The 23,215-nt window shown below is 42.4% G+C and overlaps 1 protein-coding gene across 2 annotated transcripts in view; it reads left to right on the forward strand.

The window, feature by feature from the left end:
* The first annotated feature begins 468 nt into the window (after positions 1 to 468).
* The window catches only part of LOC129863984 (gamma-aminobutyric acid receptor subunit beta-4-like), a 59,024-nt gene continuing 36,277 nt past the window's right edge, over positions 469 to 23,215 (forward strand). Inside the window, exons 1-2 of one of the 2 annotated variants that reach the window (XM_055936482.1) lie at positions 469 to 1,677; positions 3,043 to 3,137. In XM_055936482.1, the coding sequence (XP_055792457.1) occupies positions 1,598 to 1,677; positions 3,043 to 3,137 (175 nt within the window). In that variant the 5' untranslated portion in view covers positions 469 to 1,597. The remainder of the gene's footprint in view (positions 1,678 to 3,042; positions 3,138 to 23,215) is intronic. The other variant, XM_055936481.1, reaches the window with a different exon arrangement.

A 23,215-nucleotide genomic window follows, 5' to 3' on the forward strand; every position in this document is an offset into this window, starting at 1 on the left:
CCCATCACATCACTGACCCCTAATTGTTAGTTCAGAAATATGTTAACATTTGGAAGTATGGTTCACACATGGTTCATACATCAGTCAGTCTCCCCCTCTGTCCCAGAGACCACACAGTAGTGGCAGAGGTCCTTTAAATGAGCCTTTGCACATAGCCTTCAAAACACCACAACTGCATCAGTGGTTGCTGGGTTGCTTAGCAACTGGACAGCACATAAGATCCCTGCAGAAAGCCTACTCTTCTGTATAAAATACATATCGTCTGATTGTAGCATGTGATGTGCATATGAGTAATAATATGATTATCAATCAAATAAATACTTTATAAAATTGTTTCATGCTATTAAAAGTATTGATGCTCAAGTGGCTGCACGAGTGTGTATGTGTGTGTGTTTCCTTCAGTGAGTAGCCTATGAGTGTTGCTGTGTGTTCAAATATGTGGTAAAGTGGTATAAATGCATGAAAACGCATCGGGACACACTCGCAGCATTCTAATGGGTTGCAGGGGGAATATAATCATATGGGCATCATATCTCTTCATTCATTGGCGATTCAGTGGAAGGCTGCTGCTGAAATTTCTCCTTCGATTTCAGATTTGTTTTATTTCATTAAACATGAGCATTTTATAGAATGCATTAGGCAGAACTTATTTCCCACGAAATAGTGTAGGCTACAAGGGAATTTCAACACTTGTTTTCACCAACAATGCTCTTGCGGGTGTTTCTCGATCTGTGTCATTATTTGCTCAGCGCTTCGAGGAGAAGATGAGCGAAACATGTTAAGGTATTCAATCGAGAGATAAGGTTGGAGAACGGAGATGACTGGGATTTTCAATAGGTTATCCTATTTGACATTAAATCCGATGTTGTGATACATGCATTGGCCGATATATATGACGGGTCATCCATATTTCTCTGGATCTAATTTTTCCACCAGAGGGGTGATATAGCCTGCTCTGACGTCTGCATTAGATATTGCCCAGTGCTTTTTTTTCTTCAGTGACTTTGAGTTGAGAGAAGCAACTCTACATCATCATCAACAAAAAGGGAATGAAGATTTCATTTGTCATTTTTTTACCCTCCGCTGCCCCTCACCCCCCAACGTTTACAGCTAAAACAAATCCTTAAACACATCATAGCCTATATTGTGGAACAATCTATAGAGCCGGAGCACCGCTGGAACCATGTTTATTCCGCAGGTTTGGACTGGGCAATTGCAACTGGCAATTTAATCAACAAGGCGCTACTGTTCTTTATAAATCGTCTCTCATTTTTGCCGGACTTTTTAGTTTTTAAGGAAAACGACTTGTTATCACTTTTTGAAAGTCTTCTGTAGGCAGTAGCAAGATGTCGGATCTTCTGGTGTTGGTTGAGGGGGTCTGTGACCTGCACGGATTTCCATAGCTTGGGAAAACAGCTGGGACCAATTACGAGGTTTAAACACACGCATGTTTTTTTATAAAGCCATTACATGACCAAATGTATCATATTTTTTTTTCCAGCAATTTCTTTGAATTGCTTTTTTAAAACTTTATTTTCACAATTTTCTTTGGACCACAGGCGGTTGGATTATTGAAACTATATAAGGATTTGTGGAAATGTTGGGTCCTCAAGAAGATAAATTATGTGGAATTTTCTCTGCTTTGGCGGCTCTGTCCTTCGTTTGCTTTGCTCAAAGGTAAGAGAGCATTCTAAGATGTATTTCCATAAGAGCAAAGGCTTATCATAAAGCTGCCGTATAGGAAGCTAAAAACACACTGTAACCAGTTTTTCTCGGCACCGACATTAAGGCGACATTACTCATGTTGCACTTATACGAAACCCTTTTCTGCGGCGCACACGCCTGTGTGTGGGAGCAAGTGATGCGCGTGCATGCTGTCTATTGTAAAATGCACTCCTTGATCCAAATTGTAAATAGCGGCTAATTGGCTGGGGCGAGTATCAATCCTATTAAATAGATAGTCATACTGAACATACCCGATAATTAGGCAGTATTAAGGCTGGGTCCATTAAATTAGCCATATCATTGATCAATCAGCATGACTAGCTGTTTAATGGATGTTGCCAGAGGAATGTAAGCCACGTCCTTACCTTCATTTAAGACATGGATATTAACTATAGACTGTATAGGCCTACTACCGATATATAATTGATCAGCAGGAGAAAATCAAACCAAAACGCCTGTCAGTCATTTAAAGTAGGTCATCATCACTTCTAAATTAGATTAAACCTTTTAAATTCAATATTCACACTACTCTTCAGTCCTTCAATATTGCGTATTTTGAGCACCTGTAACCGCCCTAGGGGAGATGCTGAAGTAGGCTTAACTATAGATGGACGATTTCTTGACCAATATAGGCTTTGTCATGTTCAGTGTAAATGAAGACATGATGTAGGCCGATAAAAATAAGGTCTATATTCACCACGTTACCATGGTATATTCCCAGCTGGGCTACAATGCATTATTTTTAAAGAGACTGACAACATTCTCCCGCTAATCAAGTACAGGGGGCCCCAAACTGGGTCTTCCATTTTGCCATTTCGATTTCATAGAGGCCTTTCGTGACAGGAAATATACGGGAAGTTCGCATTAATTACACTTCACACGCGCATACAAGCATCGACAAATCTGCTCTTTGATTTCATACTTGTTATTGCCTCATGAATCATGTGGTTAATTACATTGTTATTCATTGTTAACAACTAACATATCAGGCCGTTAGTTTAATTTGAGCTATTATCTCAAAATACTTCTGTTTTCTCATGGTCCTACTGACACTGCCATGCATTTAGATAGGATAGAGGTGAATAAGAGTGGAATCTTTAGCATGCCATGTGTAGCCGAATTCAGATCCCCTCAAGACAACAGGCTTACCAATTAGAAATGTTGAAATCATCTTTTAGGTTTGGTATTGAATATTGAGCACGTTGAAGGCTGCAAGTGTATTTTGAAACATATTCAAAAGTAGGCTAACTGAGCTTAAAGTTGAGTTTCCACTCAAGGCTCCTGACAGGGTCTTAAAACCGTGATGTCTTTCCTCAGCACCTCCACTGGACAAACTGGAATATCTGTGGCCAAGGCCACCGTGGACAAGTTGCTGAAGGGGTATGACATCCGTCTAAGGCCTGATTTTGGAGGTATGTGAGATATACTGTACCTGTGCTGTGCTTGAAACTGAAACCCCACTCCCCCTTCATCAACGATGTAGGCGACGATGTCATTATTTTCCTGAATCCAGTTGAAATGTTAGCCTTTGGAACAGCAAAGGCAGATGCTTTGAGGTGACTGCAACCATCTCATTGCTATGCATCTATTCATCACCACATATGGAAGATGGATACTTCTCTAGAAGTGGGGCACACGCATAGAGAACCAGTCCAACACTATGTTTCTTGGCATGGAGCTATATTGAAGGATTGTGAACCAAGGGTTGAAAATGTACACAAAGTCTTTGGAATAGAAAATTACAACAAACTTCAGAAAGAGGCTTTGATGCAGCTTGTGCCAAAAGCAATTAATAGTAGTGTCTAGTATACTGTTAGAGAGTAGTATACTAGTATACTGTTAACCATAGAGTACAACATAATGGGTTGAAACACTAGTTTCTCTCTCTCGCTCTCTCTCTCTCTCGCTCTCTCTCTCTTTCGCTCTCTCTCTCTCTCTCTATCTCTCTCTCACTTTCTCTCTCTCTCTCGCTCGCTCGCTCGCTCGCTCGCTCCCTCTCTCTCTCACTCGCTCGCTCCCACTGTCTCTCTCGTTCTCTCTCTCTCTCTCGTTCTCTCTCTCTCTCTCTCTCTCTCTCTCTCTCTCTCTCTCTCTCTCTCTCTCTCTCTCTCTCTCTCTCACTCTCTCATTTAGCCTGCTGGTCATTAGTGGGAGCAGAACCTTTGAATGATGCTTTGCTTAATGGTCTACACTTGAGATCACCATAAAAACAGTAAAGGAAGCTTTTTTTCGTCCAGCTCTATCCCTGCTTTGCAGCCCTAGTCAGTTCCTATTGCTCCCACACTGCAGCACACTAAGTTGTTAGTCTGAGTGTCCCGGGCAGGCAGTGGCAGCGCCTCTTCCTCCAGCCACGGCTGCCTCGGGCCAGGGAGCTGTAGTCCATCACATCCTGATAACTCCATCATCAGTCAGCCACTTCTCTCCTGACACAACTGCTGATCAACTTCAGCTCCGGAGAGCCAAAAGAACTTGGCCTGCCTTCTAACTGGTGCCCCATGCTGGACTCTGACAGTGTGGCTATTGTGCTGTAAGTCTGAACCAGAATAGAGAACTCCCAGCCCGAACCAGAATAGAGAACTCACAGCCCAAACCAGAATAGAGGAAATTGGCTTAGAACACTATCCTTGTTGAGGATAGAGGCTGTAGTTTAAATGGTTGCCCAGGGTGCTGCCGTGGGAACCAGTTGATGTGTGGTGGCCTTAACTCTGGTAGCTCCGCATGAAAAGCCCAGGCGGCACTCACTCCACACAGCCCCCTGTCCTCTCTCCTCTTCATTGATCTCTGAGCCAAACTGGAATTCAACTGACAGAGCCCTAAAATGGTCAACACAACCCAACGCCAGGCTTTCACACACTATCCCCCCAACAACCACCTCCCCCCACTACTCAGGGGGATCATATCAATGGGATTTCATTCTCTATGCTTTTGTTTAAGGACAAACTAGTAAACCTTTACGTTGTAGCGCGAATGACAACTGTAGGGCTGAAGGGCTACTGTGACTTTTCTCTACCCGTATCTGGGTCCAATTTTGCAGTTTATTTACATACAGTACGATTAGCAAGGTAAGCTAAATGGTGAGACCACAGTATGCTAAGATAGTATTGTGACACAGCCTAGAAAAATCATACGGATGATATTGTACGTCTGTAATGAAACAATAAAGACGTAGCTTTTACAACTCACTGTACTCTCCTCTGATATGTTCCTGTAGTATTCAGTGTTGGGTTAGCTGCCGATGGTGATGCCTTTTATTTCTCTCCTCTGACTTCCTGAGTGGCGCAGCTGTCTAAGGCACTACATCACAGTGCTAGAGGTGTCACTACAGACCTTGGTTCATTCCCAGGCTGTATCACAACCGGCCGTGATCGGGAGTCCCATAGGGCGGTGCACAATTGGCCCAGCGTTGTCTGGGTTAGGGGAGGGTTTGGCCGCTGTAGGTCATCATTGTAAATAAGAATTTGTTCTTAAAACCTCTACTTAATCACCCTCCCGGATCCGGGATCCTCCTCATCAGAAACGCTGACTAGCATAGCATAGCCTAGCACCACAGGGAATATCATATAATATAATTTCATGAAATCACAAGTCCAATACAGCAAATGAAAGATAAACATCTTGTGAATCCAGCCAACATGTCCGATTTTTTAAATGTTTTACAGCGAAAACACAACATATATTTATGTTAGCTCACCACAATAGCGCAACACACAACTCCATTTTGTCACCGCAAAGATAGCTTTCACAAAACCCACAAATAGAGATAAAATTAATCACTAACCTTTGAACAACTTCATCAGATGACAGTCTTATAACATCATGTTATACAATACATTTATGTTTTGTTCGAAAATGTGCATATTTATAGCTACAAGTCCTGGTTTTACATTGGTGCCATGATCATAAATGGCACCAAAACAGCCAGAATAATTACAGAGAGCAACGTGAAATACATAAATACTCTTCATAAAACATTTATGAAAAATACATGTTGTACAGCAAATGAAAGATAAACATCTTGTGAATCCAGCCAATATTTCCGATTTTTTAAGTGTTTTACAGCGAAAAAACAACATATATTTATGTTAGCTCACCACAATAGTCCAAAACACAACGCCATTTTTTCACCGTAAAGATAGCTTTCACAAAACCCACAAATAGAGATAAAATGAATCACTAACCTTTGAACAACTTCATCAGATGACAGTCTTATGACATCATGTTATACAATACATTTATGTTTTGTTCGAAAATTTGCATATTTATAGCTACAAATCTCTGGTTTAGAACGCAGCCATCGTCACAAATAGCACCAAATTGTCCTGAGAAATTTTACACAGCCACGTAATCTAATCAAAAAACTCATCATAAACTTTGCTGAAAAATATATGTTGTACAGCAAATGAAAGATACACTGGTTCTTAATGCAACCACTGTGTTAGATTTTTTTTTTTAAGTAACTTTAGTACAAAGCACAGCATGCAATAATCTGAGACAGCGCTCAGCCATTCTCCGCCATGTTGGAGTCAACATATTCCACAAAAATACAAAATAACATCATAAATATTCTCTTACCTTTGATCTTTCATCAGAATGCAGTGCAAGGAGTCCTAGTTCCAAAATAAATCGTTGTTTTGTTTTAGAATGTCCATTTCTTCTGTCGAATTAGCAACTTTGGCTAGCATAATGGTGCTCACGTGTCCATGAACGCTTGGCGCATGGAACGAAAAATTCCAAAAGTAATAATAAAAGTCGAATAAACTGGTCAAACTCAGTTGAAAATCCATCTTTATGATGTTTTTCTCATATGTATCCAATAACGTCCCAGACGGAGCATTTCTTCGTGTCTACCTAACGCATTGCAGAAAATGATATCGTGCTCCCAGGTGCGCAGCAAAATACTGCCAATATGGCGGACCTGTCACTCCAAAAGCTCTCATTCGGTCCCACATCAGGCTAGACACCTCATTCAACATTCTACTGCCTGTTGACATCTAGTGGAAGGCGTATGAAGTGCATACATATCCATAAATACAAGGCAATTGAATAGGTGAGGCCTGTCACAGAGACCCATTTCAGAATTTTCACTTCCTGTTTGGAACTTTGCCTTCCAAATGAGTTCTATTTTACTCACAGATATAATTCAAACAGTTTTAGAAACTTCAGAGTGTTTTCTATCCAATAGTAACAATAATATGCATATCGTATGATCTAGAACAGAGTACGAGGCCGTTTAATTTGGGCACTATTTTTTCCCAAAGTGAAAAGGGCGCCCCATATTTGCAAGAGGTTTTAACTGACTTGCCTAGTTAAATAAATAAAACAATTGTACTCCTTTATTTTTTTGTGTAGATGATTGGCTTTGGCTCTTACTTCTCAACAAATAGCCCATGGATGTCGTGTACTGTCTGACTGAGAAAGAGCCTTTGCTAAAAATCCAAGCCACCCTGGTGCTCTGTTGAATCTGATTATGCATTGAGGTAACTAGACAGACAAACAGCACAGGAAAATAATACATTAAAGTGCTTGATGATGAGGATGGCCATGGTGGTAAGGTCAGTGGTTGGTTTATAGATGGCATTAAATTCATTGTATTGCTATATTTCTGTAATATTTTCTTGATTTGGCTTTGGCTAATGTTACTTGACAATAGGAAGAAATATGTAGAGAAATAAATGAAATAAAGCAATAGAGAGAGAGAGTTTGTGATGGTAATCATCTCTTGTCTCTGTCCCTTCTTAGAGTAGAAAGTGAAGTGCATTTTAGAAATGTTGTTTATTTGTGTTGTTTCAAGCCTCTTCATTGCCTTTTTAAAATGCTACCGAGTCCATGGGCTATTTGTTTTCACTCAACCGTAAATGCTGTTGTGTAGTCAATATGCAAATGTAGGCCATTGTCAACTGCTGTTTTACATTTAGACAAGAATCTCTTAAATCATAAAGTACACTGCCATCTCTAATTGAACACATGTTTTTATGCACTTATGGACAGATATTGTATGGATTTATATAAAATTCTCACCATAAAAATGAAATGGAATCAGCTATTGTCTCAGCGATGCTGCCACTAAAGTGATTACCTTCTATAAAGGCTTGATTTACAACCTCTATTATCATGTCAGCTTTCAACAACCTTGATTTTTATGAGATTGTGGTTTGTCATTTGGAGCCAGGCCTTTCAACAAAGACAGGCCCATGTGACCCCACACACAGGCGGTCTCATGATGACAGAGACCATTTAAGGTCATCTCATACAGAATATGTCCCAAAGTTTAATTAGTCAAACTGAAAAGGGAAGCAGTTGCCTGGATACGCAACATGTCACACCCAAGGCCAGGATACACAAAGTGGAATTTTCACTCCTTTAGTTTTGTGGTTTGATAATAGGGTCTGTGAGAAAGATGTGGTGTGGTTTCAACAGTGACTAATGTGTTGCACTTTATTTTGTTTTAATTTCAACGATGTGAGGACACGTCACCATCCCTCTGTCACTGTAGGGAAGTCACAGCGCTGGGAGCATGTGGACAGTACTAAAGCCCCTCCCACATAAATGCAGGCACGCTCTCTCTCTCTCTCTCTCTCTCTCTCTCTCGCTCTCTCTCTTTCCTTCTTTTGTTCTTTCTTTCTCTCTCTCTCTCTCTCTCTCTCTCTCTCTCTCTCTCTCTCTCTCTCTCTCTCTCTCTCTCTCTCTCACACACACAGAACTAACAGTCTAATTCTAACCCTTTTCATCCCCATCTTAGTCACCATACCATCTTGTTCCCTCTCTCACATAAATACATGCATGCATACACACTCCCTCATACACACTCTTGACCAAACTCTCCGTCACACACACGTCACTCATGCAGGGAAGCACACACATGCATACACGTACGCACACATGCACACAGACACACGCACATACACACATGCACGCACGCACACTCACGTACACACACACAAGCAAGCTCTGACTGAAGGAGAGGCTGCCTATCTCTTTGCATCAGAGGATAATTTTGTACTGAGATCTCTATCCTAGTCGGCTACCACCAAGATTAGAATCTAAAGTGTACATCCCAGATGGCTATATCTCACTTTTCAGTCAACCTTAATCAGGGAGATAGAATGCTACTGTAGCTGCTGAAGTACAGTACATGTTGTCTTTTGGTGGTTTTAAAATATGTTACGATAAGACACAATGCAAGTTCAATACTGTTAGGCAGCCATGACTTCTGACAAACCATTAGGCCTGTAGTATTTTTTAAATGCTGTGATCTTCATTGAAGACAGGACAAAAAAAAAAAAAAAAAATTCAAAGTCCATCCAAATTCGAAGCTTGACATTGTCTCATAGTCAATTATAACATGATGACCACTTATTAGTTCATTATAATCATTTTGTCTTAAAAAACATTTCAAACAAGGTTGTCCAGTCTGCCAAACCATCATGTGATCACAGTGGTCAGGTGGTCATATCAGGAAATAAGTGCTGAATAATTAAGGCGATGGTTAAATAGGGAGAGCCCATAGAAATGACACAATGAACTGAAAACCGCTAATTACATTATCTTTGAGCTGCTCACCATTGGGAGTTTTAAGTGGCCTCAACGGACTGTGTGAAATCTAATAAAAACCAGTGGTCTGTAAATGTACCAGTAAGTGTTTTTCTCTATGTTAGCTACATCCTCTACCATTTGAGCGCCATTGGCAGTTACTTTTAAAAGCTTTGTCGAGTAATTTATAGGCAAATTTGTTTTAAAAGGGGGAATTATCGCAATTGTATCTCACTCTGTCTACATGTCCATCTTCAATATCATTACATGTAGACAGCCTTCTGTGTAACTGTATGTTGGAATGGATATGGTATTTCTCTACTGTAGCATGTTTTGTCAACTTGATTCTGCTGCAGGGTTTAGCTGGAGGTTGTTGAACAGCTTAGTCTGTTGTAGTAATATGTGTGTGTTCATAGAAATGTGTTGTCGTACTATACTTCATGCTTCCATATACTCTAGATAACTGTGTACTATTATCTCAAGGTTGAATTAAGAACTTAAACAAGGTGGGCCATACGCATCTGATTTATATGGCAATTTCCATTGCAGGACCTATATATAAGTGGAATGGACCTGTGTGTCTCAGACAAATGGCAGCCTGAGGGGAGCGGAACTCGTTAGAGATGTGATTTAACAGCCCTAGCCACAGACAGGGGCGGCCAGTCCACAGAACAACACTGACCCAGGGCTTCTGGGTCCTCCTGGTCCCTTCCCACCATGCATCTGTAACACATATGAGACACCATTATAAAGCACATGGATGTATTTGTATTGTATTCATATTTATTGTGCATTATACATGCCAAATGCAACCTATATAGCATCTATATTATACAATTTAACAAAATGGAGGGTATTGTGTAATGTTGTCATAGGCAGGGAGATGACTGCTACAATGAGCCCTGTTTTGTAGTATGAGGGCATCACACATTGTTCTCTGTCCTCTGGTGATTGTTGTTTCGTGGGTTGACTAAACCACAATACCTGTTCTCCCAATACTGTACTTCCAAAAATTAATTTTCTTTATCACTTTGCTAAATGCTAGTTGACCTCTCAGTGAATAGTTGATTTTGTTAAAGACCATGCTTCTATGCTGCCACACATGGATATTGTGGGTTGCTTTGAGATAAATTGTTTCTCTCATGTTGTGTTATCTCTTTCTGTTGTGAATCTCTGTTTAGACTGCTAGTTTGTTCTCTACAGCTGTGTAATGATGCTGTTGGATGTCCTGGCTGCTGCTCTCTCCTTTCTGTGGGCCGTGTTGGTGCTTGGCTGTGGATGGGGGGCGGGGAGACCGGAGCATGGCTCTGCCTCTGCCTGTGTCTCTGCCTCTTGTCTCTCCCACCATCATTGATTTTGGTAGGTGTGCAGTGCTCTGGATCTTACAGTGGGGAATTCAGTGTAATGATCTCTCACAAGAGTCGCAAAACAAAAAGCGAAGCCCCGGCCGAGTCAGTGCCAAGCGGCGAGAGTGCCCAGCTTAGCAGTCCCCTTCGTCCCACACCCCTCCCCCCAAGAGAACGTACTTTAAATCTAGCTGTCATCACCGCTCGTCCAGGCTTCCACCGCTAACAAAGCTTGAAATGGAGGTGACATATCACTGGTGCTGTGAACATGCCCCTCTCACCCCTGGGCCCAGAGCTAGGCATCCCTGTGTGTGTGTGTGTGTGTGTGTGTGTGTGTGTGTGTGTGTGTGTGTGTGTGTGTGTGTGTGTGTGTGTGTGTGTGTGTGTGTGTGTGTGTGTGTGTGTGTGTGTGTGTGTGTGTGTGTGTGTGTGTGTGTGTGTGTGTGTGTGTGTGTGTGTGTGTGTGTGTTGGTGGGGAGAGGTAGGTAGGTTACCTTCATATATGAGAGCAGACATTGGAATTAAAGTTATATAAAATGGAGTAGCATTGTCTTTAGACAAATAATGACAATATGGCATGAAAGACTGTGATATTTAGTTGAAGTTCAGTACAGGCCCAAGGGGGTTACTATGTCGTATTTGTCAGCATGCCCATCCTTAGTTTTCATCCCTACAACTGAAAGGTTGTGGGGATGACACGCTCTCTTCCTGTGTAGGTGCCTCTGTTGCCCGGCTGGCCCTCTTGTGGAGCCAGATTCACAAGCTGCCATGTAACAAAACTTCTTTGATGACTCCCCTAAGCCTGTACTGGTGGTTGGTCTAAGTCTACTGTAAAGCTCCTGTCCTGGGGGGTGGTCCCAGTCTACTGTAAAGCTCCTGTCCTGGGGGTTGGTCTCAGTCTACTGTAAAGCTCCTGTCCTGGGGGTGGTCCCAGTCTACTGTAAAGCTCCTGTCCTGGGGGGTGGTCCCAGTCTACTGTAAAGCTCCTGTCCTGGGGGTTGGTCCCAGTCTACTGTAAAGCTCCTGTCCTGGGGGTTGGTCCCAGTCTACTGTAAAGCTCCTGCCCTGGGGTGTGGTCCCAGTCTACTGTAAAGCTCCTGTCCTGGAGGGTGGTCCCAGTCTACTGTAAAGCTCCTGTCCTGGGGGTTGGTCTCAGTCTACTGTAAAGCTCCAGTCCTGGGGGGTGGTCCCAGTCTATTGTAAAGCTCCTGTCCTGATGGTTGGTCTCAGTCTACTGTAAAGCTCCAGTCCTGGGGGGTGGTCTCAGTCTACTGTAAAGCTCCTGTCCTGAGGGTTGGTCCCAGTCTACTGTAAAGCTCCTGTCCTGAGAGTTGGTCTCAGTCTACTGTAAAGCTCCTGCCCTGGGGGGTGGTCTCAGTCTATTGTAAAGCTCCTGTCCTGAGGGTTGGTCCCAGTCTACTGTAAAGCTCCTGTCCTGAGGGTTGGTCTCAGTCTACTGTAAAGCTCCTGTCCTGGGGGTTGGTCTCAGTCTACTGTAAAGCTCCATTCCTGGGGGGTGGTTCCAGTCTACTGTAAAGCGCCTGTCCTCGGGGTTGGTCTCAGTCTACTGTAAAGCTCCTGAATTGGGGGTTGGTCCCAGTCTACTGTAAAGCTCCTGTCCTGGGGGGTGGTCCCAGTCTACTGTAAAGCTCCTGAATTGGGGGTTGGTCCCAGTCTACTGTAAAGCTCCTGTCCTGGGGGGTGGTCCCAGTCTACTGTAAAGCTCCTGTCCTAGAGGGTGGTCCCAGTCTACTGTAAAGCTCCTGAATTGGGGGTTGGTCCCAGTCTGCTGTAAAGCTCCTGCCCTGGGGGGTGGTCCCAGTCTACTGTAAAGCTCCTGAATTGGGGGGTGGTCCCAGTCTACTGTAAAGCTCCTGAATTGGGGGTTGGTCCCAGTCTACTGTAAAGCTTCTGTCCTTGGGGTTGGTCTCAGTCTACCGTAAAGCTCCTGAATTGGGGGTTGGTCTCAGTTTACTGTAAAGCTCCTGAATTGTGGGTTGGTCTCAGTCTACTGTAAAGCTCTTGAATTGGGGGTTGGTCTCAGTCTACTGTAAAGCTCCTGAATTGTGGGTTGGTCTCAGTCTACTGTAAAGCTCTTGAATTGTGGGTTGGTCTCAGTATACTGTAAAGCTCCTGAATTGTGGGTTGGTCTCAGTCTACTGTAAAGCTCTTGAATTGTGGGTTGGTCTCAGTCTACTGTAAAGTTCCTGAATTGTGGGTTGGTCTCAGTCTACTGTAAAGCTCCTGAATTGGTGGTTGGTCTCAGTCTACTGTAAAGCTCCTGAATTGGGGGTTGGTCTCAGTCTAATGTAAAGCTCCTGAATTGTGGGTTGGTCTCAGTCTACTGTAAAGCTCCTGAATTGTGGGTTGGTCTCAGTCTACTGTAAAGCTCCTGATTTGTGGGTTGGTCTCAGTCTACTGTAAAGCTCCTGAATTGTGGGTTGGTCTCAGTCTACTGTAAAGCTCCTGAATTGGGGGTTGGTCTCAGTCTACTGTAAAGCTCCTGATTTGTGGGTTGGTCTCAGTCTACTGTAAAGCTCCTGAATTGTGGGTTGGTCTCAGTCCACTGTAAAGTTCCTGAATTGTGGGTTGGTCTCAGTCTACTGTAAAGCTCCTGAATTGGGGTTTGGTCTCAGTCTACTGTAAAGCTCCTGAATTGGGGGTTGGTCTCAGTCTACTGTAAAGCTCCTGAATTGTGGGTTGGTCTCAGTCTACTGTAAAGCTCTTGAATTGTGGGTTGGTCTCAGTCTACTGTAAAGTTCCTGAATTGTGGGTTGGTCTCAGTCTACTGTAAAGCTCCTGAATTGGTGGTTGGTCTCAGTCTACTGTAAAGCTCCTGAATTGGGGGTTGGTCTCAGTCTAATGTAAAGCCCCTGAATTGTGGGTTGGTCTCAGTCTACTGTTAGGCTCTTGAATTATGGGTTGGTCTCAGTCTACTGTAAAGTTCCTGAATTGTGGGTTGGTCTCAGTCTACTGTAAAGCTCCTGAATTGGTGGTTGGTCTCAGTCTACTGTAAAGCTCCTGAATTGGGGGTTGGTCTCAGTCTAATGTAAAGCTCCTGAATTGTGGGTTGGTCTCAGTCTACTGTAAAGCTCCTGAATTGTGGGTTGGTCTCAGTCTACTGTAAAGCTCCTGAATTGTGGGTTGGTCTCAGTCTACTGTAAAGCTCCTGAATTGTGGGTTGGTCTCAGTCTACTGTAAAGCTCCTGAATTGGGGGTTGGTCTTAGTCTACTGTAAAGCTCCTGATTTGTGGGTTGGTCTCAGTCTACTGTAAAGCTCCTGAATTGTGGGTTGGTCTCAGTCCACTGTAAAGTTCCTGAATTGTGGGTTGGTCTCAGTCTACTGTAAAGCTCCTGAATTGGGGGTTGGTCTCAGTCTACTGTAAAGCTCCTGAATTGGGGGTTGGTCTCAGTCTACTGTAAAGCTCCTGAATTGTGGGTTGGTCTCAGTCTACTGTAAAGCTCCTGAATTGTGGGTTGGTCTCAGTCTACTGTAAAGCTCCTGAATTGTGGGTTGGTCTCAGTCTACTGTAAAGCTCCTGAATTGTGGGTTGGTCTCAGTCTAATGTAAAGCTCCTGAATTGGGGGTTGGTCTCAGTCTACTGTAAAGTTCCTGAGTTGTGGGTTGGTCTCAGTCTACTGTAAAGCTCCTGAATTGTGGGTTGGTCTCAGTCCACTGTAAAGCTCCTGAATTGTGGGTTGGTCTCAGTCTACTGTAAAGCTCCTAAATTGGTGGTTGGTCTCAGTCTACTGTAAAGCTCCTGAATTGGGGGTTGGTCTCAGTCTAATGTAAAGCTCCTGAATTGTGGGTTGGTCTCAGTCTACTGTAAAGCTCCTGAATTGTGGGTTGGTCTCAGTCTACTGTAAAGCTCCTGAATTGTGGGTTGGTCTCAGTCTACTGTAAAGCTCCTGAATTGTGGGTTGGTCTCAGTCTACTGTAAAGCTCCTGAATTGGGGGTTGGTCTCAGTCTACTGTAAAGCTCCTGAATTGGGGATTGGTCTCAGTCTGCTGTAAAGCTCCTGAATTGTGGGTTGGTCTCAGTCTACTGTAAAGCTCCTGAATTGTGGGTTGGTCTCAGTCTACTGTAAAGCTCCTGAATTGTGGGTTGGTCTCAGTCTACTGTAAAGCTCCTGAATTGGGGGTTGGTCTCAGTCTACTGTAAAGCTCCTGAATTGGAGGTTGGTCTCAGTATACTGTAAAGTTCCTGAATTGTGGGTTGGTCTCAGTCTACTGTAAAGCTCCTGGCCATTAGTGTTATTGGTTCCAGTCCAAGGACCAGTTCCATGATCCTGTACAGTGTGGAGCGCAGTGAGGGCCTCCAGCCATGTGGAGTAGGAGTCTGATACGCATCATTCAGCCATAACCATAAGCACCTGGGCTCCCACTATGGGTGACCCAGGCACACACTCCAACACTCTCAGTGCCAGTTCACCCCTCGGCCATGGCATCAGAGCACGGCCACCAGTCAGTCCCCCTCCTCCACACGCAACCCTCTTTTTACTGATCTCATTCCCCATTTAGCCCAAATGAGTCCCAGCTGCAGCCTGATCTCATTTGTAATGGCAGAGCAGTAAATGTAGTCATGAAACAGCACAGTCATTGCAGTGACATTGATGCTCAGTACAGTACAGTATTTATGTACATCTCACTGACCGAATGCAAAAGTTGTTTATGAGATTCAATCGTGTCTTCCATCTGAGAAGGCGAGGCCTAGCTATCATAATAGCTGCTGTTCATCTTCTTTGCTATATTATCTGTAACAGTATCCAATAAAACACGCCCCCTCAAGTCTGTTTATGAAAGCAGAATGGCTCCCACAGAACATTTATTCTTTACATATAGTGTGTAGAGAGAGTTATTCCCGTGCTTTGCAGTGTGTTCATTATAAACATGACTCGTATTTAATGCATACGAGCCCATCCGTACGAACTTCATATATCGGCAACAGCCCTTAAATGTTTTTTACAGATTTTCCCATGATGCTCCGATCTAAATTTCACCCAACACCTCTAGCATGTTGGAGGCAATCTGTTCTTGGTGTGTCTCCACATGTTAAATGATGGGCCGACTGTAAACAGGAGTGAGTTATCAGAACAGCAGGATGGACGTTTGTGTGTGCAGGATTGATATCTATCCTGATGACGAGAGAACAGAAAATTATTTATTGCAGAGGGAGTAGAAGGTGAAAAGGGGTGTGGGGGGCATTGATTGGGGGGCATGGGTGGGGAGCAGGGATGTGGCCAGGGTGTGGGGGGCAGGGATGGGGGGCAGGGTGTGAGGGAAGGCATGCAGGCGATCAGAGTTGCTTCATCTTCAAATTCAACAACTTTGAACTGGAGAGAGAAAAAAAGCGCTGATGGAAATTACATCCAAATGCATCCCAGCGTACTGCGAAGTACAGAAACCAAAAGTCGCACACTGTCAAGGCATCTTGCGCGCAGGGCATTTTTCCCCTTTTCGACTCCCCTCCTCATGCCCCCAGTGACGCCCTTTTTGCACCCCCAGTGATTGATGGGAGATGTGTACTTGAGCGGGCCGGGAGGGACCGGCCAAGGGCGGGATGCGGCTATCCAATTGTTTAGATAGATAAACAAGGAAAGAAATGTCATTTACGGCACCCAGAGATTGATGCCACCAGCCCAAATGCCAGGAAGCATGTTTAAAAGCCCATCTCATTACTGAAACTCAGCTTTCTGGAGTCATTGGATAGTTTTGTTGGATGGGGCCGGTGTCTTTCTGCATGCTCTGTCCCTCTTTCTCTCTCTCCCTCTCTCTGTCTCATGTACTCTGTCTTCACTGTGCCCTCTATGTCTGACGTCACTATATAACTAGTGGAATGATCTCCCTTCATCCATCCACGATCATGTCAACTCAGAAGGCTATTTCATTAGCATTAGTTACGTTAATTGTATGTCTGATCTCTGTGGCTCTGATGAGACAATGTAGTATTTTGGTTTACTAATGCAGTCATTGGTCTGCTTTCCCAGACCCAGATTAAAGTACAGATGCAGGATCTTAATTTGGCCTGTTTCACACAGCAGGAAAATAATACTGCAGCAACAGGAAATGTGAATTATTGTGTGGATTATTATTAATGGACATTTTAGTAGAGGTTGATACATTTTTGGTTTTTAGGCAAATCAAGTCTGAAATTTGTAAGTAGAAATTACAAGCTTTAGAAACCTTGAAAGCACTACAAGTTTGCATTTCCTGCTGTGCAGGACATTTCCTGAAACAACAGGGTAATCTAATTAAGATCCTACACCTGTAGCTTGCAGATCAGGGGCTTCTCAACGACAGGTGTGTTGGTGATGGAGGTTCTATTACCATAAGTGGTTGAGGAAAGCAATGAATGTATGAGGGAGAGTCATTTGAAGACATGCTTTCCAGCGTGTAAATAGGAATACATTGAGAACTCCACTTAAGTAGCACAGTTGTCAATACTAATACACCTCTGCTTTCACTACTGCATTGACTGTCACTACTGCTACTACTAATAATATTAACCAATATATCATGGTAATAAGCACAATGAAAAAAGACGATGTGGACTAATTATATAGGATTCCGTTGTTCGTCTCCACAGTGGTCTTGATAGTGTGGCTGTTTCTGATGACTATTAAAGCGTAACGAGCCAAACCTTAATTATGACTCATAGCTTCCAGCTACACATGTTGGAAATGTCAACAATCTATTGATGATGACAAATATCAGGTATGATGGATATTCAATCCCTTGGCCTATGTCTCGGGAAAAGTATGCATCAGTGGAGGCTGCTGAGGGGAGGAATGGCTAATAATAATGGCTGGAATGGAGTCAATAGAATGGCATCAAACTCATCAAACACGTGGTTTCCATGTGGTTGATATCTTTCCATTGACTCCATTCCAGCCATTATTATGAGCCATTCCTCCCCTCAGCAGCCACCACTGGTATGCATGTTGGCACACAACTTTAAAGTCATACATTTGATGCATAAAAAGCATTGCATGGCAACACAGCATGGAGGTTTATTGGTTTATTGTCTCAAGAAGTAGCTTTTATGACAGCAGTGGCCATTGAACACAAAAGTGAGTGCAAATTCAACACAATGTATGTAAAGCACCGTGCCTCCCTTGTAATGTTATAGTGAGAATGCTTCGCAGTTGCCATGGAACCCTCTGTTGCTAAGCAATGAGTCAATTATTCGTTTTATATATCAGAGGCAGAGTGGTATTTTTTGTGCAATGGCGTTATCCAGCAAATGTGTTTTCAGTGTTCAATTGACTGCATTCATGGAATAACATGATCGACACAAACTTCACAAGTAATGCAATTACACCAGAGTAACATGAAATGGGCACAAAGCCAAAGTGCAACAACATCAACATCCTGATCATCTAGAAAGACTACTACTGCAGACACCACCTGACAAATAGCAGTGAGATGACACCTTTCAAAGTAATCCCCTATGTATAGTTGTATTCCTTGTAAGGCATAATACAACACAGTCCTTTTCTGGTGATCAACAGCAAAACAGATGGTAGAAAGGTAGAAGCCAGTAGAAGCCACTTCATGGTGTGTACTGTATATGTACTGTATGTGTATGTACCCATGGACTCCTGACTTTGTGGGGATGCCAACAGTAATTATTGATATATTTTTAACCATTTCCTTCAATTCTACACTGTTTCTTCACACAGAATTTATATTTATGGTTTTGCCACAATCATTGTTGCACAGAAGGCCGGAAAAAAATTGCACATTTATCTATATGCCAACAGTGCGCCACAATGCCTAATTTATCATAACCATTACAGATAACAAATCCTAATTGCTAAATTGCCCCATATACAGTATATTCACTCCAGAGTTTTTTTTTGCATTTTAAGATTGATTCATTGAAACTGTAATATGAACTGCTGATATTATGGAACACAGTCTTCAAACAGGCAGTGGATCTTGCTTAAAGCCTATGTCTGTGCAATGGCAGAGCCTTGTTTTGTTCATTCACCAGACAAGACGCTCTTATTTCCTGAGCCCCTATCGCAGTCAAGACACTCCTATTTTATATTAAAAAACATGATGTAATATAACAGAATAAAATATAACAAAATATTTCAACGTTGCTAGTGGCGAGTGATGCGCATCTCGCGAATCTGGAACAGTTATTCTCAGAGTGATCATTTGAAACGTGGCTCAATTTGGCGAGTTGAAAGACAATTTTTTCAGGGTTATTTTCCATATACAGACGTTTCATTTAATTTATTCTGCCTATTCTTTGGAGTTGTCTAAATGGACAATTCCACGTTGGACACTGCATGATGATGAATTATGGCCACAACATCTATTTGGTGACAGGCCTACGCTTCATGATTCTAATGAAAATAAGCTCTTTGTCTTTATCAAACAAATGTTTTTTCATATATTCAGTGAACTTTTCAAACTGCTAGTGTCTATGTTTAGGAGGGTTATAGCCTAGCCCTAGGCTAACCAATTCTAAATGGCACTAGCAGTTTGCAAAGTAGCCTAAGCGGAAAATAGACGGGATCCAATAATTCCCTACTTCAATCAACCAGTCCATTTTGCATTTGTCATGAACTGTCGTCATTTGGCAAGGAATGTAGTTGTGTGTCCCATCAGTCAGATATGTTTTTATAGGCATGTATTTCTTTGGGCCTAATGGGAGCTTGTGTATCCCATCAGTCAGATATGTTTCTATAAGCATTTATTTCTGTAGGCCTAATGGGAGCTTGTGTATCCCATCAGTCAGATGTGTTTTTATAGGCATTTATTTCTGTAGGCCTAATGGGAGCTTGTGTATCCCATCAGTCAGATATGTTTCTATAAGCATTTATTTCTGTAGGCCTAATGGGAGCTTGTGTATCCCATCAGTCAGATATGTTTCTATAAGCATTTATTTCTGTAGGCCTAATGGGAGCTTGTGTATCCCATCAGTCAGATATGTTTCTATAAGCATTTATTTCTTTGGGCCTAATGGGAGCTTGTGTATCCCATCAGTCAGATATGTTTCTATAAGCATTTATTTCTGTAGGCCTAATGGGAGCTTGTGTATCCCATCAGTCAGATATGTTTCTATAAGCATTTATTTCTGTAGGCCTAATGGGAGCTTGTGTATCCCATCAGTCAGATATGTTTCTATAAGCATTTATTTCTGTAGGCCTAATGGGAGCTTGTGTATCCCATCAGTCAGATATGTTTCTATAAGCATTTATTTCTGTAGGCCTAATGGGAGCTTGTGTATCCCATCAGTCAGATATGTTTCTATAAGCATTTATTTCTGTAGGCCTAATGGGAGCTTGTGTATCCCATCAGTCAGATGTGTTTTTATAGGCATTTATTTCTGTAGGCCTAATGGGAGCTTGTGTATCCCATCAGTCAGATATGTTTCTATAAGCATTTATTTCTGTAGGCCTAATGGGAGCTTGTGTATCCCATCAGTCAGATATGTTTCTATAAGCATTTATTTCTGTAGGCCTAATGGGAGCTTGTGTATCCCATCAGTCAGATATGTTTCTATAAGCATTTATTTCTGTAGGCCTAATGGGAGCTTGTGTATCCCATCAGTCAGATATGTTTCTATAAGCATTTATTTCTGTAGGCCTAATGGGAGCTTGTGTATCCCATCAGTCAGATATGTTTCTATAAGCATTTATTTCTGTAGGCCTAATGGGAGCTTGTGTATCCCATCAGTCAGATATGTTTCTATAAGCATTTATTTCTTTGGGCCTAATGGGAGCTTGTGTATCCCATCAGTCAGATATGTTTCTATAAGCATTTATTTCTGTAGGCCTAATGGGAGCTTGTGTATCCCATCAGTCAGATATGTTTCTATAAGCATTTATTTCTGTAGGCCTAATGGGAGCTTGTGTATCCCATCAGTCAGATATGTTTCTATAAGCATTTATTTCTGTAGGCCTAATGGGAGCTTGTGTGCGCACTCATTGTAGAGGGAGCGGTCAGAATGCAATTGAGTGAGTGAGACACAGAGGAGAAAGGGAATTTAGGGAGCAGTACTGCTTGATGCTTGTCTTGGTTTCTTTTTTGTTGTGCCCCGCAAATGCACATATCGACCTACAAATGTAGTCAAAGCAAATGAACGTTGTGAGCGTATTCAGGGCGTAGTGGGAGGTGTGGGCTTTGTACTGACACGTTCAGGTACTGGCCTTCTAATTTCTTCTCACCAACATGCATTCCAGCTTCACCACTGGCCCCAGCCTACTTAGATAATTAGGATCATAAATCTTACCTGAGCTACTGCGAAACCAGCACTTTTTCTAGCATGCAGATATACTGTACCTACTGCAAGTGATTCCGTCTCCGTCCCCAACCTCCTACTGTTATGCAATTTGAGATCATTATTATCTTCTTTACCTGTATGACAGAAAACACTGCGCATCAGGGATAAAAACATACTGAGAAGGGATTGTTGGCTCTGAAGAGGGAGCCAGTCTAAACGGCCCCATCCACCTGAGGTATTCCAGGGATGGAGCCCTCTGTTTAACCCTTTACACTCCTACCCATATGTAGGTTGAACATTTTACATTTGGGCACTGATAATATCCTAAATTGGAACGTTGTGGCTGTACAGTATCATCCTATACATGACGTCAGAGCTCTGGCTCTGCGCTTCACAGCTCTGTATGGATATTGACTGACAGCTGTTCTGAACTTGAGCACCGCGCATGACAAAAAGTTGCCCCCATCCCTCCCGTGAGTCCAAATGTGCACTTCACATTTCCAAATCATGAAACTCATGTCATATACAGTGTCAACTATTATTGATCACTATTTTTGATGTACAGTTTAGTTACAAGATGACATGGCGTCATAGTCTAGGTTGTTCTGAACAGAATGAGACTATGTTTGTTTATTGCGAAGCAAATTTGCCGTTGTACACGGACCTGAATGCATTCATATCTATGGGCACCAAAACTATGATCTGTTGCTCTGTATTTCCTTGTGAAAGACTAACACTGTAAGATCATATTTTATAACTTCAAATCAAATCAAATGTTGTTAGTCACATGCGCCGAATACAACAGGTGTAGACCTTACAGTGAAATGCTTACTTACGAGCCTCTAACCAACAATGCAGTTTTTTTTTTTTTATATATGGAAAAGAATAAGGAATAAAAGTAACAAGTGATTAAAGAGCAGCAGTAAAATAAAAATAGCGAGACTGTATACAGGGGGGTACCGGTACAGAGTCAATGTGGGGGGGGGGGGGGGGGGGGGGCACCGGTTAGTTGAGGTAATATGTACATGTTGGTAGAGTTATTAAAGTGACTTAGCTCGTCATGTTGGGAATAGAACAAGCTTTCAAATCATACCCACCTGACCCAGATTGCGATTTATAATGGAGCGTTTTTGGATTGCGTAAACAACAACAGTAATTGTGTGATGGCGGGGATGTGTTCCAAATTAAACAACTACAAGTGTGCTTGCTCTAGTTTCTCAACAGCACAGCTAGGAAAGCTCAAAAAAGCACTTTATAGTTGAAGACTCTTCTTTTAGTCATAAAAGTGCATTGAAATTACTTAGGAACTGTGTGGCCACAATCCATTTTATTTATTTTTACCCCATATTTTCTAGGAATAGTCTCATCAAGTTACCGAATGTATCCAGAGTCTTTTGAGATTTTGTTATCAAAAAATGTGGCAAAATGTATCCCACATGTAAAATGAAAATCAAATCAACAGTGTAATGTTTGGATTCAGTCTTGTGTCAGGTGAACTGTTGCGTCCTCACCTTTAGTCTAAAACTTTTCCCATTATCTCCAAACTCTTTCCTTTCAATTGCTACCGTGGTTTTGCATATTTTTTGCACATTTCTTCCATAAGAAACATTTCAATTTAGCCCTATCCATATAGGTCAATTCCCACGAGAGTAAAGGGTTAATAAAGCCCAGGCACTCAATGGTGCCACCTGCTTCACCTTTGGCATTTAAATATGGACACAAATGATGGGGCCATCAGGCTGCTGAGTGCAAAAATGTAGGAAAATAACTGAGGTTTTGAGGAAGCAGTGGATCTGCTCAGAGAAGCCCAAGAGCACAACCTAAGTAGAGAGAGTAGAGGCAAAATGTCAAACAGAGAAAGGCAGAGAGGTGTGAGGAATCTGTGTGCTATGGCTTGGAGTGGTCTACAATGCAGCAGCTCCATTGACAAACAAACAGGTTTTTCTCATTCACTGGTGCTGTCTATAGATGATTCCTGTTCAGGGGCAGACACAGGAATTGAGTGCTAATATTTTCTTCCTGTTTTTTCATTGTATGTTAGTGAACTGCAGATGTGTTATAGAAATATTTTTGAAAGTACTCATGCTTTTTTTAAATGTTGCTGACAGGATTGGTAAATATTTTAATGTTGTTGTCTGTGTCTGCCTTCACATCGATACTAACCTCAGTGCTGACGAATTTAAACTGAGTTACAGGCTGTGCACTTACTATGCTTCTTCCCATAGGGACCCCACCCACCTATGCCAATAGCTGCATCAGATACTCACAGCCACTATCAAAGACTCTGGGATAAACAACTGTAAACCACGGATTAAGAATATCCATTCTTCTTCTGTTCAAAATTTAAATTAAGACTATGGCCAAGTGGTAGAA

This window comes from Salvelinus fontinalis, chromosome 10 (genome assembly GCF_029448725.1).
Source record: "Salvelinus fontinalis isolate EN_2023a chromosome 10, ASM2944872v1, whole genome shotgun sequence".
Classification (NCBI taxonomy): Eukaryota; Metazoa; Chordata; class Actinopteri; order Salmoniformes; family Salmonidae; genus Salvelinus; species Salvelinus fontinalis.